We start from the raw sequence: 17,622 nt of genomic DNA, 5'->3' as shown, positions 1-17,622 counted from the left end.
CTCCCCCTCCCCAGCATCACTCCGGATCCCTGGGGTTGCTGCCGGCACCCGCAGCCGGGCCTTGCAAAAGCCGAGCGGCGGATGTGGATTTTTATTTCTAAACAACAACCCAACATGCACTCGGAGGGCTGCTTAAACCCTTCTTGCCATCTCAAAACAAAGCAGGCATGGAATCAGGCTTTGAAATTCAACTGCTTCTATTCAAGAAACTAGCGGCATAATTACACTCTGCGGGTGCCTGTCTCCTCCCTCCCCGGCCCCGCCAGCGCCGGGTGAACCCCCCCAGTCCCCTCCTAGGCCGGGCTTTGCGCTTCTCTTCCATCAAGCAACAGCAAAGTGACCGCAGCATGTGCGGGGCAGCGTCCGGACGAGCGTGAGTCCCCCCGCTGCGGGGAGGGACCAGGCACAGTTAAAAATATAAATGTCAATCTGTACTCTTATATATATTTATATATCTGAAATACACAATATCGGCTCCTCCTTCTTTTTCTTCCCCGAGTCAAAGGCAGCACTGCGCTCTCCATCTTCCCCCATCTAACTACGGCGGTTTGGGACGAGGATGAACTTGGTACGAACTAACGGCAAACCCCGGGGCGCTCCCGGTTTGTAGCTCCTCAGCACACAGGAGAGAGGCGGCGTCTTCCCAACCGGCCCTGAGTTTGGATCTCCAAGCGCCGGGGCCAACGACGCTACCGGAACGTCCCGGTGATGTGGCCGCCAGCGCGGTGAAGCCCGGGGAAAGGCCCCATGCCCTGCCGGGGTGGGGGGCTGCGAGCTTGCGTGAAGGGTCTCTCCCTCCTGCTCGGGCCGCGGGCGCGTGACGGAGCGAACCCCCTCAACCTCTGGGAGCTCGGAAAGGGTCGTGCGAAGGGGTCGGTTGCTCAAAAGTTTGGTTTCGGATCCGGACCGCGGTGGGATGGACGTCGTCGGCGCCGGGGGGTGGTGGCTGTGGTGGCGGGGGGCGACGCCGGACCCTCATGAGTTGTCCACCACCTGATGGGGCAGGGTGACGGAGGAGCCGTTCACGAAAGAGCCCTGCTTCTCCCGGCCCTTGAGGAAGAAAGTGAGCAGCTCCCCTTTGCCCTTGACGTAGATGGCTCCCCGGCGCACGAAGCGGAAGCCGTACTCCTTCAGGATGAGGTGGGTCTCCTCCACCACCTGTGGGGACAAGGGGGAGGCTGGAGGGGGGCGGGTGTCCATGGGGAGAAGGGACCCCCCCACACACACCATGCGCTGTTTGGACAACAGGTCTACCCACCAGCCAGGCTCCCACCCCATCATCTTGGGGTGCCCTTTGCCCCATCCCCAGCTCCTCAGCCAGCCCCAACCCTCCCGGCAGCACTTTTCCCCACTCCCACCCAAAGCCTGGGGTGTTTGCAGGCTACAGCCCTGCCCCCATGACATACCAATTTGTGTCCCCCCACCTGTATGTTCCCCATCACGCCGGTGGACTCCATCCTGCTGGCCACGTTCACCGTGTTGCCCCAGATGTCGTAGTGTGGCTTGCGGGCGCCGATGACACCTGCCAGCACGGCCCCCTTGTTCATACCTGTGCGAGACATGGAGGGGGATGAGTCTCCTGAGCCAAGGAACAAGCGCCAGGACAAGAGGGAACGGCCTCAAGCTGCGCCAGGGCAGGGTCAGACTGGCTCTTAGGAAGGATTTCTTTGCAGAAGGGGTTGTTGGGCGTTGGAATGGGCTGCCCAGGGCAGGGGGGGAGTCCCCATCCCTGGAGGGGTTGAAGAGTCGGGTTGACCCAGCGCTGAGGGATCTGGTGGAGTTGGGAACGGTCAGGGTGAGGTTCATGGTTGGACTGGAGGAGCTTCAAGGGCTTTTCCAACAGAGATGATTCTGGGATTCTGAGACGGGGGGCAGGTGGGGTTAGATATCACCTGGTGACATGGACAGGACATCCTGGTCTACAGAAGAGTCTGTCCCAGGGGATGTGGAGGGGCAATGAGGTGTCCCCCACCCCAGCCCTGCTACTGAGCCAGTGTCCCACCGCTCGTGGGGAAGGAGGGACAGGGGACACCAAGGTGGAGCCTGCCCCACGCTGCCGGACTTGCCTATGCGGAGCATGAAGTTGTTGAAGGACTGGTAGTTGATGTTCATCAGCGTCACCTTCATGGCTAAAGCAAAGTCAGCCAGGTCGGCCAAGTGCTGCCAGCGCTCCTTATCCGAGAGAGTCTCCTTCTGCAAGGATCAGCGCGTGTCAGGCCTGCCCACCCCCTTCGCTGTCCCCCCCCCACCATGGGGACCACTCACCTTGGCGCTGTAGCCGTTGGCGTTGGCATCGGGGGTCACTCCAGAAGCTGCCATGTAGGTGCTGCCAATGGTTTTGATTTTGGTGATGCACCGGAATTGGGGTTCATCCAGGAGCTGAGCCGTGGAGACAAGACCCCCTCAGGCATCCCCGGGGCCATGGCAGGTCCTTCTGTCCCCAGATGGTCTGGCCAAGGCCCGCGCCATCCCCGTGGCCGCCTCCATCCCGACTCACCGCGTCAAAGTCGGAGATGATCTCGTTGAGGAACCGCAGGCACTCGATGCCCCCGTTGTTGATGCTCTCCTCCGTGTAGAAGTCGGCAAAGTTGGGGAGGGAGGCAAACATGACACCGATCTCATCGTAGGACTGGCTGTAGAGCTCCTGGGGATGGGATGGTGGCCGTGAGCTGGGGACATGCCCACGCAGGACACTGGCACCTCTGGCAAACCCAAACCCTCCCGTGAAGCCACCTTCCCTTGGCATGGGTGAAAAAAAAACGAGGGTCCTCTTCAACCTCACCTTGCACTGCCAAGACATCATCTTCATCCAACCAAAGATGCTCAGCCAGAGCCTACAGCAAAGCCTCCGGATCTGGAGCCTGCCCACCCCCCCCAAAATGGGGGAAAATACCCGCTCCTGGGTGCTCCTCACCTCGTCACGCTTCTTGGAGCCCAGGAAGTGCCGGGCCACATGCTCGGGTAGCATGTTGGTGACAAGGGCCTCGTTCCAGCGCCGCATCTCATAGACCCGCTCCTTCTGGTCGTGGACATCAATCTTCCAGAGGAAGAGGGTCCTGGCCAGCTTCTCCACCTGTGGAGGTGGGGGGCGGGATATAGCTGCACCCCCAATCCCCACCCCTCCCATGGGTCCTCTCCAGCTCTGGGAGCATCCCGGCTGTTGTGGGGCCAGTCTGGGCTTGGGGACAGCCTGGAAGAAGGCTCTGGGACAAGGTGAAGCCCTAACTAGGGACATAAGACCTGCTCTGAGAGGCAAACAGGACCCTTGCAGGGCCAGCATGGGCCTTAGGGACACCACATTGCTGCCCACCCCTAACCACAGGGGCAAGACGGGGGTGTTCTGCACTGAGGTGGTCCTGGAGAGCCCTTGGGTGGGCTTCCTTGGAGAAGAGCTGGAGATGTTCACACCTGGAGACAAATCCTGCTGCCTTGGAGCTTGCAAGAAATAAGGGGCTGAGGGTGAAGACGCAGAGGGGCAGGATTGACACTGCTTCACTGGGAACACATTGTCCTGCACTATTACACGGTAAAGAAAGACCTTAGAGCGGCCTCCCAGGACTGAAAGGGGCTACAGGAAAGGGGGGAGGGACTCTTGATCAGGGGGGAGGGATAGGACAAGGGGTAACGGTTTTAAACTGAAAGAGGGGAGATTTAGGTTAGATCTAAGGAAGAAATTCTTCCCTGTGAGGGGGGTGAGGTCCTGGCACAGGTTGCCCAGAGAAGCTGTGGCTGCCCCCTCCCTGGAAGGGTTCAAGGCCAGGTTGGACGGGGCTTTGGGCAACCTGGGCTAGTGGAAGGTGGCCCTGCCCGGGGCAGGGGGCGGGGACTGGATGATCTTCAACGTCCCTTCTGACTGAAACCGTTCTGTGATTCCCGGGGTGGGGGGATGAGTCACTCACGTGGCGAGAGAAGTAGTAGAAGCTGAGCATCACGATGAAGATCATCGCGGTCATGGAGTACTTGGATGGGACCAGCGAGGACCTGCTGGCAAAGGTGGTGAGGTGTGGGTGGGCGGTGGGCACGGCCATGCCCCCCAACCCATGCCCACCCCCCTGCCACCCCTTACGTGCTTTGCTGGCCACGGCGGCGGTCGTACTGGTCAAAGATGTGCTCCCAGGCGTAGATGTTGACGGCACCGGTGGCCCCGGTGATCAGCACCATGAGGGTCAGCTTGACCATGTGGCTGACCTGCACCAGCATGATGGTGGCCACCAAGGCCAGCAGGGCAATGTAGCTGTAGTACTTGGGCTGCTCCCTGCAGCCATCTGGCCATGGTGGCCCTGCTGTCCCGTTGCCCGTCCCACCGTGGTCCTGCCGGCAGCTGAGCTGGGGGCACGAGGGCAGGGTGAGGAGGGGGATGTGGGGATAGGGTGCACCTCTCCGTGGGCTGCACGGCCACCAAAAGGGACAGGGTGCTTTCACAGAATCCCAGAATAATCTCTGTTGGAAAAGCCCCTGAAGCTCCTCCAGTCCAACCATGAACCTCACACTGACTGTTCCCAACTCCACCAGATCCCTCAGCGCTGGGTCAACCCGACTCTTCAACCCCTCCAGGGATGGGGACTCCCCCCCTGCCCTGGGCAGCCCATTCCAACGCCCAACAACCCCTTCTGCAAAGAAATACTTCCTAAGAGCCAGTCTGACCCTGCCCTGGCGCAGCTTGAGGCCATTCCCTCTTGTCCTATCGCTTGTTCCGTGGTTCAAGAGACTCATCCCCCCTCTCTGCACCCTCCTTTCAGGGAGTTGGAGAGGGCCATGAGGTCTCCCCTCAGCCTCCTCTTCTCCAGACTAAACCCCCCCAGTTCCCTCAGCCGCTCCCCATCAGACCTGTGCTCCAGACCCTGCACCAGCTCCGTTGCCCTTCTCTGGACACGCTCGAGTCATTCAATGGCCTTTTTGGAGTGAGGGGCCCAAAACTGAACCCACTCATCGAGGGGCGGCCTCACCAGTGCCAAGCCCAGGGGTAAGATCCCTCCCCGTCCCTGCTGGCCACGCTAGTGCTGATACAAGCCAGGATACCATTGGCCTTCTTGGCCACCTGGGCACACTGCTGGCTCATGTTCAGCCAGCTGGCAATCACCCCCCCCCCAGGTCCCTCTCTGACTGGCAGCTCTCCAGCCACTCCTCCCCAAGCCTGTAGCCTGCTGGGGGTTGTTGTGGCCCAAGGGCAGCACCCGGCATTTGGCCTTATTGAAACTCCTCCAGTTGGCCTCAGCCCATCGCTCCAGCCTGTCCAGGTCTCTCTGCAGACCCTCCCTACCCTCGAGCAGATCAACACTCCCACCCAACTTGGGGTAGACTGTGAACTTACTGAGGGTGCACTCGATCCCCTCGTCTAGATCATCAATGAAGGTGTTAAACAGGAGTGGCCCCAAAACGGAGCCCTGGGGGACACCACTTGTGACCGGCCACCAACCAGATTCGCAGAGCAGGAGGAGGACACCCAGCCTAAACTCCCCCCCTCTACAGTGCAGCCCTGCTAATTGCTTTAACGATTGGCCATGCACGGGGCTGTGCACAATCACGGGCTGCTGGGAGGGAGGTTGGAGCAGGCTCAGCCCCTGGTGGCTCACCATGTCCACGATGTCGGCCATGGTGACGATGATGATGGCGGCCATGGCCCAGGTGTTGCGCGCCCAGCGAGTCCTGTCAATCCAGGTGGAGAAGGCCACGAGCTTTTTGGGGAAGACCTGCAGGAAGAGGAAGGTGATGGAGGGGGTTCACCCAGGCGGGACACGGTGGTGGGACATCACGGTGTCCCATCACTGTGAGTCCTGAGCCTGTCCCGTCTCACCCGGGGGAAGATGGCAGCCAACGAGCAGAGGGTGAGGATGAGCAGCAGGATCTCCCCCACCACAAAGGTCACGTAGTTGGCCACCAACCTGCCAAAAAGGCCAAGAGGAGACGGGTCTGAGGCCCGGCGGGGACAAGCGTGGCTTGGGGCCACCATCCCCACCACCTCCCTGCCGTACCAGGGGTCGATGAAGACCTCCACCAAGGCGGTGAAGAAGAGGACAACGCAGGAGCAGCTGAAGGCGGCCCCGCTCTGCTTCTCCTTCTCCACCGAGTAGCGCGTCTCCATCTCGGGGTCAATGAAGCGCATGGAGAGCCGGAAGGTGCTCTTCCCCTTCAGCCTGCCAGCAACACCAACCGTCAGCGCCCAGCGGCACCAGGGCCTTGCCGAGCTGTGCCGGGCCACGCCACTGGCCGGGGTCACTCACGCCTGGACGGACTCGCGTTCCAGCAAGGCTTCGTTGAGCAGCTTGTTGAGTTCCTGCTCGTTCTGCGAGGCGTCGATCACCCGCTCGGCCAGGTCCCGCAGCCGCAGCCGGCGCCGAGGGTTGGGGAAGGAGGGGTTCACCGCCTGCGCCCGCACAGCCGAGGCATCAGCAAAGCCCACGCCGGCACCAGCGGGATGTTCGACCACCCCGCTATGGCTACCAGCAGCCCCCCCCAAAACACAGGCGAGCTGCTCTGCACGGGCTGTACCTCTCCATCCTCCTCTCCGCTCTCCAGGGCGCCCCTCACCCTGGCGTCAGGCTCCTCGGGCTCCTCGGGGCTGGCGCAGGCCAGGCTGAGGCTGCCGTTGCGCTCCTTGGTGTTGACCAATGGCGGGGAACCACCACGGGACGAGGTCAGAGACAGCTTCTGCAAGGTGGAAGTGGTGGGTGGCCATGGGGTGTCCACCCCCTGCCCGTCCACCCCCCCACCCCCCAAAGCCCAACGTGCCACAGCACCGCCACCACTCACCACCCCATTGATGCCGTTGCGCAGGGGCTGCTTGGGGACCACAACGAGGTAGGTGACGATGCCCTTCTCCTTCAGGTACTCGCAGCGTGAGCCACCTTCACCCGGCTCCACCTCAAACTCACCCTTCAGGCAATCCATGGTGCTCTGCGAGATGTGCACCCGCCTGCCGGCACCGGGCACCACAGGGTCACACTTGGGTGCGTGGGGGACACCCCGTTCCCCACCTCCCCTCCGTTGATGCTCACCCGGGGATGCCCCCCGCCTCCATCTTGTTGGCCACAGTGACATCGGTGGACCACACGTCGTACTGCCAGCGCTTCTGGCCCAGCACGCCCCCCAGCACCGTCCCGCTGTGCACCCCCACCCGCATGTCCACCGCCGTCTTGGTCTTCTCCCGCACGTAGCTGAGGGAGAGGGGGAGAAGATGGGGATGATACAGGGGTGACCCCCTCCCAACCCAGCCCCACTCCACCCCTGTGAGGAACCGAGGGAGTTAATGCCTCAAACATTCGTCAAGGACAAACTGTGGCCTTTGTGGCTGGTCTAAGGAATGAATTATCTGCCCAGAGAAGCGCAGAGTGTATCGAAGGGTGCACGGCTCCGCTCCCTTTTGCCAAATTCCCTAGATAAGCCTCAAAGTGGGGGAGACGTAGGCTGAGTAAAACCATTTGTTCGGGTTAAGGCCTACACTTTAATTTACGACTATAGCCTTGGAGAAGAGCTGAAAGATGGATGAGAGAGAAAATCACCCAGCACCAGATGGAGCTAATGGCTGGATAATTGCCCAAGAAACAAAAACTGAGGAAAGGGGAAAGGTGGGGGGGAGATCGTGCCCACCAACTCAACTGACAAAAGGGTTAACGCACCCCCTTCCCCCCAAACACACACAGAACCCACGCTCCACCTTTTCCTCATCTCTCATGCAAATGAGTTCATGGAATACCTGCTTCTCCTCATCTAGTATGCAAATCAGTCAGTAAGATGAACTTGAAAAGGCAACAGAAAACGTTGCTGGGTGTGCACCCCCCCCCCCCCCCCAAGATTACGGGACCTGAGACAACGCTGGAACCTGGGGTGGGGATCCCGATTCTTTGACTCTTTCTCTCCTTTCTCTTTCTCTTTCTTTTTCTCTTTCTCTTTCTTTTTCTTTTCCTCCTTCTCCTTTCTTTTCCTCCTTCTCCTTTCTTTTCCTCCTTCTCCTTTCTTTTCCTCCTTCTCCTTTCTTTTCCTCCTTCTCCTTCTCCTCTCCTTCAGATTTATCCATAAGAGACCACATCACTTACTGTCCTTTTCCAAGTGTAAGTTGTTTCTACCACAAGTAAAACATTTTAACCAGTTGTTTGGTGTCATTTCATCTTAATTTAACCCGAGGGGACCACAAAACCTTCACGACTCCCTGGGCTCCCACTCCAGGTCATAACAACCCCACAGCCCATCCCCATGCCAAACCCCCCATCATTAATTATCACCCCCCCCGCCCTTATTTCAATGTATTTTGCAGAGGCTGGACCCCCAAAGCTCCCAGGCTGTGCCCCAGCCCCCCAGAACCCCCTTCCCCCCCCGCACCCCCTCTCTGAGGAGAAAACCCTTACGAAATGGCCTCCACCATGGCCAGCCCCATCATGATGGAGCAGACGGCGTGGTCCTCCCGATACTCGGGCAGCCCGCAGATGCAGTAGTAGCAGTCGCCCAGGATCTTGATGCGCAGCTGGTGGTATTTCTGGGGATTGGAGGGGGGGGGGGGTGTGTGTGAACAGTGTCAACCCCCCCCCCAATCAACTGAGACCCCCTCACCACCCCCATCCCCCTCCCAGGCTGACCTTGACCCTCCCAGAGGTCTCCTGCGCCTGGCAGGGACACAAATAATCGGATTTTCCATTCCCACCCTGCCTCCAGCTGCAACCCAGCTAGTGGGGGGGAGCCCCCCTCCCCCCCCTCTGCCTTCCCAGCTCTATTTTTGCAACAGGGCAGGGCCTCTCCAGCATCCCAGAGCATTAATACTTTAACCTCTTCATCCCCACCCCGGGAGGCAGCTTTTGGCTGGGGTGGGGTGGTGGCTGAGACCTGCCCCACTCATTACATGCCAGGGGGTGAGCCTGGCGGGCGGGGGGCACTCACGGCTGCCAGCTTGTCGAAGCGGGCGAAAAGCTCGTTGAGGAGCTTCACCAGCTCCTGGGCGCTGCAGGACGAGGAGAGCTGGGTGAAGCCCACGATGTCCGCGAAGAGGATGCTGCGGGGAGCAACGGTGAGAGGCTCAGCCCCGGGGTCCCCCCCCCAGGACCCTCCCCCTTCCCCACTCTCCTTTTTCGCTGGGGTAAGGCTGTTTTGGGACAGGGCTAAAAATGATGCTTGGCAAAGCACAGCTGGAGCAAAAAGGGGCCCCAAGCCATGGTCTGGCTGGTCGCTTTAGCTGCAAACTACCCCAATCTCTCCCCTTTTTTCTAGCCAGGGCTGCAAAATACACATTTCTGAAAAAAAAAAAAAATGAGGTTTTTTTTTCCCCGTACAGTGAAAGGATGGTCCTACCTGACGTTCTCGTGGCGGTACATGTACATGGTGTTGAACTGCTGCATCTCCTTCTGGCTCGGGTCCTTCTTCATGTCCTTCAGCATCTCATCAGCCACGTGCTTGGGCAGGATGGAGAGCATCAGCCGCTCCTGCAGACGGGCACCCAACGGAGTTGGCCACCGTGACGCCAAGACCGCGCCAAGCGCAGCAACGCACGGCGCAAACCCACCGTCCAAATACGTGGTGCAAATGCACGGTCTGGAAAAACGTCTGGTGCAAAAGCGGAGTCTAAATGCATGGGGCAGAGGCACAGTGCAAATAAACACGCAGTCTAAATGCACTGTGCAACTGCAGAGTGCAAGTGCGTGATGCAAATGCACAGTTTAAATGCAGGGTGCAAATACACGGTGTAAATGCGCAGTCTAAACCCATGGTGCAAGTAAATACACAGTCTAATTTGCACTGAGTTGCACTGAGTGCAACTACACAGTGCAAATGCCCAGTTTAAACGCACAGTGACAACACATGATGCAAAGACACGGTGCAAACTCATGGTACAGATGCACGGTGCAAACACACGGTGCAAATGCACAGTAGGAATCCACAGTACAAATGCCTGGTGCAAATGCACCATCTAAACACACGCTGCAAATACATGGGGACAGAGTGCAGCCAAGGGACAATTCCAAGTTCCTGGGCCCTCGCTGCTGGAACTGGCCGTCCCCAAGAAGCCGGGGTCCAGCCAGGCCTTTAGTCACGGGTGAAACAGGAGCTTTTCCTCCAGGCAGGGAGAGTAAACTCGGAGTGGGGTGTCCAAGGCACCCTGGGAGCTGGAAGCCATCCCTCAACTCCAAACTTGCACCCACAGGTGGCAGGGATGCACCCATGGGTGGCAGGTCCCCCTTGGTGATGCTCTGCTCTGCCAACCACTGCTTTTACCATTTTTCCTCCCTATTTTACAAGTTCTCATCAAGATTTTTGCAAGTGGGAATAAATCCCAGCCAGGGGAGGATGGGGGGGGGGGTGGCAGTTTTGGGGCACTGCAGCTACCAGCCACCCTGTCCCCAGCACTGTGGAAGGAGGGACAGTCCCACACACTTATTTGGACACCGGCTGATGAGCTGCAAAATGGGCTTGTGCACCCCAGATCCCTTTTGCAGGCACCATACGGAGCCCAGCCCCTCCCTGGGAGCTTGAGAATCACAGAATCCCAGAATCATCGAGGTTCAAAAAGCCCTTGAAGCTCCTCCAGTCCAACCATGAACCTCACACTGACTGTTCCCAACTCCATCACATCCCTCAGCACTGGGTCAACCCGACTCTTCAACCCCTCCAGGGATGGGGACTCCCCCCCTGCCCTGGGCAGCCCATTCCAACGCCCAACAACCCCTTCTGCAAAGAAATACTTCCTAAGAGCCAGTCTGACCCTGCCCTGGCGCAGCTTGAGGCCATTCCCTCTTGTCCTGGTGCTGGTTCCTTGGCTCAAGAGACTCATCCCCCCTCTCTGCACCCTCCTTTCAGGCAGTTGTAGAGGGCGATGTGGTGTCCCCTCAGCCTCCTCTTCTCCAGACTAAACAAGAGGAGTCAAAACACAATGGGTTGGCCAAGCTTTTACCAGCCCAAATAACCCTGGGACATGGTGCTGGGAGCAACCTCAGGGTCTGCACCAACGTCCCCCAAGGTCCCTGTGAGATGCCCTAGGGTGTCCTGTGCTGGGGGTAGGTCGGGGCTGGGTGGATGGACCTGGGTTAAACCACACCAGGGAGGATTTATCAATTTTAAAGCGTGGTGGGTATCCCACATCCACGTGTAACACTCAACCAAGGTCCCCCAGGAGGATCAAGCCCACTTGGGGACATCACATCCATTGCTGTCCCCACTGGCCCTGCAGCCCCGGAGCCGGAGAAGGGATAAATCTTCCCGGCTGTGTTTGAGGATTTGCACTAAATGTAAGTAACTTAGTTAATGAAGCAGGTTTTCTCCCGGGATGGGGGGTTTCTGTGCACTGCCGCGGCAGGGCTGTTGCTGGAGGAACGGCACCGTGTCCCCATCCCCGTTTCTGTCCCCAGGGGCTGCCAGTAGGGAGGTGTGAGGGGGTTCCCTGGCTCCTCTCAGCTCCCGTTAACCTTAGCTCTGCCCATGGGGCTGCCGGTTCAGCCACGACCCATGGCCTGGAGGGAGGAGGGATGGATCTGGCTGCTAGCATCACTCCCTGCCCTGTGCCCCCACCCTGCCCTGAGCCACTCAGCCTCACACAAGCAGCCTTTCCTGCAAGATCACAGGCTATTTTTAGCTCAATTCCCTAAGGAAACAGAGCTCACGTGATAATAATCCCCATGTCCCTTCCTACACCCCTCCGAAGCCACGAGCTGGGGCCTCGAAGGCAGTTTCCATCAGAGCATCCCCCAGCATTTGCCCCCATCACCCAAACCCCTCCCTGGACCTAACCCCTTATTAGACATCAGAGCATCCACCCAGGTTTCACAGCAAAGAGGACGCCAGTGGCGCTGGCCCCGCCACGTGTCTCTTGTTGCCATTGGGAGCAAATTGCTGGCAGTGGATCAACCAGATAAGAGATGTGAGATGGGGAGAGAGGCCTCAGATAAGGTGCTAAAATTAGCCCAGCTCATCGCCGGACGGTGGCTGGAGACAAGAGGGCTCTGAAACAGCCCACTGGCACCACGACACCCAGTCCCCACCCTGCTTGTTCCTCTTGTCGGGCCACCGCGGCGCGGTGCTGGCACAGCCGTGGGCATGGGGCTCTGCCACGATGGGCATTGCTCATGGGATGAGCTGAGAGCGGCTGGTTTCACCCCAGCAGGTCCCTGCAGGTCCCTGCAGGACTAGCATGTGGGTGGCTGCGGGCTTGATGGGGACCTGCTGTGTGGCAGGGTCTGGGGATGGGGACCTGCCATGGGGTGGTGCTTGGGGACAGGGACATGCTGCGTGGCTGTGCCCAATGACAGGGACATGCTGCATGGCCCTGCCTGGGGACAGGGACCTGCTGTGTGGCCATGTTCAGGGATGGGGACCTGCCACGTGTTTGTGCCTGGGGACAGGGACCTGCTGTGCGGCCCTGCCTGGGGACAGGGATGCGCTGTGTGGCCATGCATGGGGACAGGGACCTGCTGGGTGACCATGTTGAGGGATGGGGACCTGCTGTGTGGTTGTGCTTGGGGACAGGGACCTGCTGTGTGGCCCTGCCTGGGGACGGGGATGTGCTGTGTGGCTGTGTATGGGGACAGGGACCTGCTGGGTGGCCATGTTCAGGGATGGGGACCTGCCATGTTGTTGTGCTTGGAGACAGGGACGTGCTGTGTGGCTGTGCTCAGGGATGGGGACCTGTCGCGTGGCTGTGCCTGGGGACCTGCCACGTGGCTGTGCACAGGGATGGGGACAGGTCTGTGGTGGCCATGGCAGGAGCTGGGAGGCCCTGGAAGAGGACGGTCACATGGAGAGTCCCCAAATTGGGCACAGGGTGCAAAACTGCAAACGCATTTCCCACCTCGGGTCCTCCCGTCCCCATCATCACCCGCCACACCTCCACCCCATGCAAGATGCAGGCTGGGGGTGGCTTAGCCATGTCCCAAAGCCACACCGGTGTCCCATCGCCATCCCCTGCCCTGTCCCCAAACTGTGCCCTCGCCCAGCCGGGGCTCCTACCTGCTGCTGGCTCTGCTCCTCCAGGTTGAGCTTGACCTCGAGGGACTGGCGCGCTTCGAGGAAGGCTTTGCGGTGCTTGCGGTCGGCCATGTAGTAGGACATGGTGCCCACCGTGATGGCACAAAGGTAGATGGCAACGTTGGACAGGATCTTTGGGGACAGAGAAAAGGAGATGGGGGTGAGCCGAGCTGTTCAGAAGCCTGTGCGTGCCCCAGGGACAGTGCTGGTGTCACTGCAAGTCGCTGTTTGGGCAGCAGAGCCTGGTCGGTGAGAGTGAAAAAAAATTCAAATGCTGGAAGAGGACATAAAATACATCCTGGGGATAAATTACCAAACCGTGGCCACCGTTAACTGCTGGGGGGACTCAGGGGACAATGACGGTGGCTCTGCAAAAGGAGTCCAGCTGGGGATCACTCCCTGAGCATCCCAGGAGAACTCGTGGTTCCCGTGGGCTGACGCTGCTTCATTAAAACTTGCAGAGATGTTTTGGAAAAAAGCAGCAGGTTGGCAGGGGCTGGGTGCAGCCCCGGGGGAAGGCGCTGCTGAAGGCGAGTGGCTCTCGGTGGCTCACGTGCCATCTGCTCCCCCCACCCCTGCCATGGGAATTGTGCAGAAAGTTAATAAAAACATGGTTAAACTGTAAAATTGTGTATTTACTCATGCTCCTGCTCCTCTACATCCCTCTCAACGGCCAAAAATACGGGTGTGAGCTTGCAGCACCAGGGATGGATGCTCCTGGGTGTTCCTGGCTGTGACAACCCACCCCATTTTCTTTGGGGTTTCTAGGGGACGTGGCACAGAGGCCTTGTCCTGAAGGCTGGACCTGTCCTACCCCTGTCCCCATGGGTTGGACCCCATGTCCCCACAGCCCGGGAGGGGACAGAGCAGGTTTGCAGATGGAGCCAAGAGCCCTTTGTGGAAAATATGACTGATGAGGGAAAGTTGAAAGAATTTGGTTTGTTTAGTCTAGAAAGGGGAAGAGCAACGGGGAGGATGATAACAGGCTCCAGCTATGCTGAAGGGGCGATGGGGACATGGAGATGTCCTCCCACTCCACGGGCCATGGGTTGTGTCACAGCCAGAGTGGAGGAGGCAGCAGGAAGATCATGGAGCCGTTCCCAGGCTCATCTCCATCAGGGATGTGCCACCTCGCTCAGCATCCTTCCCCTGATCCCCAACTCCCTGGCACTGACCTCGTCCCCTCCCAGGTCTCCCACAGCCCAGCTCTGTCGAAGGAAAACCCTAACGTGACCCTGCTCCCTGGGCGTCCCTGTCATCAGAAGTTTTACCACCCAACAGCATCGAGCCCCGAGCAGCCCGGTCTCGTCACGTGGAGACAGGGAGGAGCTGCCAACCCCTTCCACGCAGAGAGGGAAACTGAGGCACGGGTGAAACAGGCCACTAAATACACTTTAGCAGCCTTAAATACAGAGCCCTGGCACCGGGGGTTTGGGTGCTCGGCACAGCATCGTGCTGGGGTTGATAAAATGATTTGCAGCAAGGAAACTTTTTTTTTAGGGGGGGAGGAAAGAGCTGGTGCCCCAGGGCTGGATCCTGCCCCACCACTGCAGCTGGGGATCCCCAGGAAGCCCCCGCACCCGCGGCGCAGCAGACGGCGAGTGAGGAGCTGTCTGGAGGTGGGCGCGGAGAAGAAACCCCCAAAACAAGCAGCCACTTGCTATTTTTAACCCAGCCTCTTGGGTTGTCATGACAACGGGCCACTCTACCGGGCTTGGATGGGCATGGGGCAGCTTGGCACAACTCAGCGCAGCTTGGCACGACGGGGCCACCGGAAACTCCGGGGACCCCCTCGCCCAGCACCACATGGCACCGAGCATCTTCCTCCCCCAGCACGTGCCCACGTGCCTTGAGCTGCAAAACACCTCCCGGCACCCCAAACACCGCGGGGAAAGCCCCGACATGGAGGAGCCCCCGCTCCCAGCATGGTCACCGGTTATTATTTGCGTTCAATAATTTGGCGAGAGCAAGACCTGCGCAGGAGCGGGCATGGCCGGTGGACCGAGCCTCATCCCTCCTTCCCCTCCGTATCCTGCAGGAAAGGTCCTGCTGGGATGCACTGGGGCCATCCAAACCAGGCCCGGGTCATCGGCCAAGCCTGGGGGATGCTTCGCAGCTGGACTGCGCACAACCACAGCAGATATGGCCTCAAACGCCGCCAAATCCCAACCCTCTGCCACGATTCGGCCTTCGGGCTCCTCCGTGACAGCCGGCAGCGGGGCAGAAGCTGCTGGCATCGCTCGTGAACCCCGCTTCGGGCTGCACCAGCCCCGCTCAAGCGACATCCTCCGGTTCATCCTATTAATAGCAGTGCCCTCCGGGAGCCGCGCTGCCGGCTATAATAATAAAGCGTATGATGTTTATTTCTGGACATAATGTTCCTCCTTTTGCAGCAGGCAGAGGCTGAGGCATGCCGCGTTGCCAAGGTTTTACCAGCCCCGGACTCTTCATGCCACGGCAATGATTAACGCGGTGGCGGCGCATGCCTGATGCCGGCCGGGGAGGGGGGATGCCCGTGTGCCCCCTTGTCTCCTGTTTTCCAGGGCTGGTGGCAGCGAGAGGTTTTTTTGGCTTCGGATCAGCTACATGCAGCGTTTGCACCCCAAAGCCTGGGAAAGTCGCTGCTGCACTGGGATTTTTCCCACCGGTGTGGTGTCTCCAGCCGGGCATCTCTGGGAGGGCACCCACACTGCCACCCCAGCACCCGGCCTGCTCCAGAAAACATGCCCAAAAAGTGCTTTTCTTTGCAAAACCCCGTGTGACACCAGGAGATGTCCCATGCCGGGGGACTAGCCCCAAACCACACACCCCAGAGACAGAAAAAACAGTATCTTTGGGTTTTCTGGAGAACAGGCTCCATTTTCCAAACTCCCACAGGCTCAGCACTCCCAAAACCTCTCAAAAAGTGAATAAATCTCTTCCCGCCTCCCTTCCTATTTAGGCTGGGAGCAGCTGGAGGTCTCTCAGGACCTGACCCAGAGCATCCCAAATTCCTGTAGCATCCTCCCACGGAGCCCACACCATCGTGGGGCAGAGCGGATGCTTCCAGCACACAAGTTTTCAGCTCTGGCTTTTTTTTTTTAACCCCCACCCCAGCCATAGAAAGGCTCCCCAGATTGATGGGTGTGTGGCTAGACATTGAGGACATCGGTGGGGGGAAAGGGACTCAGCCAAACTGTGAAATCCATTGATTTAGGGAATAAAACCAGTCTCTAGCTGCTCCGGGTGGGTATTTCCCAGGAAATATTGAGAACTCAACGGGCCAGGGGCCGCTCTCCCCCCCGACTGTCCCCTCATTTGCTGCGTGCGTGAATGGGTGGCCTGTCCTTAGGGCCACGTTCGGGCTCGGGAACGCTGTTTCTCCAGCTTTGCTGGGCAGAAAATCACCCCAAAGTATCCCCAGGCTCTGCCCCATGTGCGAGGCTGGGTGACAGGCTTCGCCCAGTGACCCAGCTGGGGCCGAGCAGTCGCCCAGCTCCTTCCTCCTGGGAAAGCTCTGGTGGCTGTTTTCGAGTGCGGAAGCTGGGTTGCTGCCACGCTTCTGCTAAAAATGGCCATTTGAAGCCATTTTTAGCTATTTTTGCAATTCAAAAGGAAATCAGCACAAGCAAGGCCACCAGGCAGGGTGGATGGGGGAGCCCACAGTCCACCGTGCCTCAGTTTCCCCAGCAGCCCAACCACAGCCCATGAGTCCACGCAGCCCAGGTGGCTCCTGGGGACGGATCCGTTGCTTGCGGGGCCCGACGTGGCCCAGCACGGGTGGGTGCTCCCTCACGCCCCAGCACCCCACTCCCCATGCGGGTCGATCCTCGGGTATGTTTTGGGGAGCTCCCTGCTCCCAGAAAACACCGTGATCAGCTCACAGGATCCAGATCAAACCTGGGTCAGGGCACAGGGACGGGGATGGACCCCACAGTAACTCATGGAAACACCAAATGGGGATGATTTGCCCGTCACCCCCCCACCACCCTGGGGGACCCGATGTCCCCCCGCTGGTCTCATACCTGTCTCAGCAGCGCACCCTCATCCAGGGCATCCTGTCGCTGCTGGGCGACGGTGACACCGAGCACCAGCGTGTGAATGCCACAGGAGACGGCGGTGATGAGCACGATGGGCGCCAAGCGCAGCGGCAGTGTGATGAAGAAGGAGAAGACGAAGAAAGCCTGCCAGCCCACCGTGTCGCTGGCTTCGGGCGAGCGGGAGAAGTTGAGACCCAGGTAGCAGAAGATCTGGGCCAAGATGAGGACCCAGAGGACGTAGGGCAGGAACCTGCGGGCCACCCGCTCGGGGAGCAGCCTGTACTTGCAAAGGATGAAGAGCAACACGTGGGCGACCAGCCCGGCCACCGCCGCCAGCACCGGGGCCAGCTTGTCGGCGGCGTAGACCACGGCGCACATGACGAGGACGTAGCAGTCGAAGAGAGCGGCGAAGACCACCAGCACCAGGAGGGTCTCGTGGCGTTGGCGACGGAAATAAGTCTGGTAGAGGTTCTCCAGGGACTCGGGAGCGAAGGTGAGACGCATGAAACGCGGGAGGCAGAGGCAGGGGCCCGAGCTGCGCACCGTCACCTCGTGGGTCCGCCCCACGCCATGCTCGGGGTCCGACGGCAAGCTCACCGAGTAGTCGGCGGAGTACTCGGCCGAGCACTCGGGCTCTGAAAAAGCCCTGTTCCGGGGCATTGCG

The 17,622-nt window shown here is 59.5% G+C and overlaps 1 protein-coding gene across 2 annotated transcripts; it reads right to left on the bottom strand.

Annotated features, from left to right (window-relative positions):
• Positions 1 to 179: 179 nt before the first annotated feature.
• On the bottom strand, positions 180 to 17,618 carry ADCY3 (adenylate cyclase 3). Of its 2 annotated transcripts, none has more exons than XM_074861266.1 (20): positions 16,944 to 17,618; positions 12,922 to 13,071; positions 9,277 to 9,407; positions 8,869 to 8,980; positions 8,343 to 8,470; positions 6,996 to 7,154; positions 6,751 to 6,913; positions 6,490 to 6,648; positions 6,222 to 6,364; positions 5,973 to 6,134; positions 5,795 to 5,882; positions 5,574 to 5,690; positions 4,067 to 4,326; positions 3,900 to 3,984; positions 2,915 to 3,073; positions 2,498 to 2,644; positions 2,266 to 2,379; positions 2,067 to 2,193; positions 1,425 to 1,549; positions 180 to 1,158 (listed from the first exon to the last, which is right to left on the bottom strand). In XM_074861266.1, exons 1-20 carry the CDS (start codon positions 17,616 to 17,618, stop codon positions 976 to 978), a joined length of 3,387 nt encoding a protein of 1,128 aa, XP_074717367.1. In that variant the 3' UTR covers positions 180 to 975. The 2 variants fall into 2 exon arrangements, with proteins under 2 accessions (XP_074717367.1, XP_074717368.1); XM_074861267.1 differs by having other exon boundaries at positions 3,900 to 3,981.
• Between the last annotated feature and the right edge of the window lie 4 nt (positions 17,619 to 17,622).

Source organism: Strix uralensis, chromosome 3 (assembly GCF_047716275.1).
Source record: "Strix uralensis isolate ZFMK-TIS-50842 chromosome 3, bStrUra1, whole genome shotgun sequence".
Lineage (NCBI taxonomy): Eukaryota > Metazoa > Chordata > Aves > Strigiformes > Strigidae > Strix > Strix uralensis.
The sequence above is the reverse complement of the archived record's forward strand: the minus strand, read 5'-3'. Positions and strand labels throughout refer to the sequence as shown.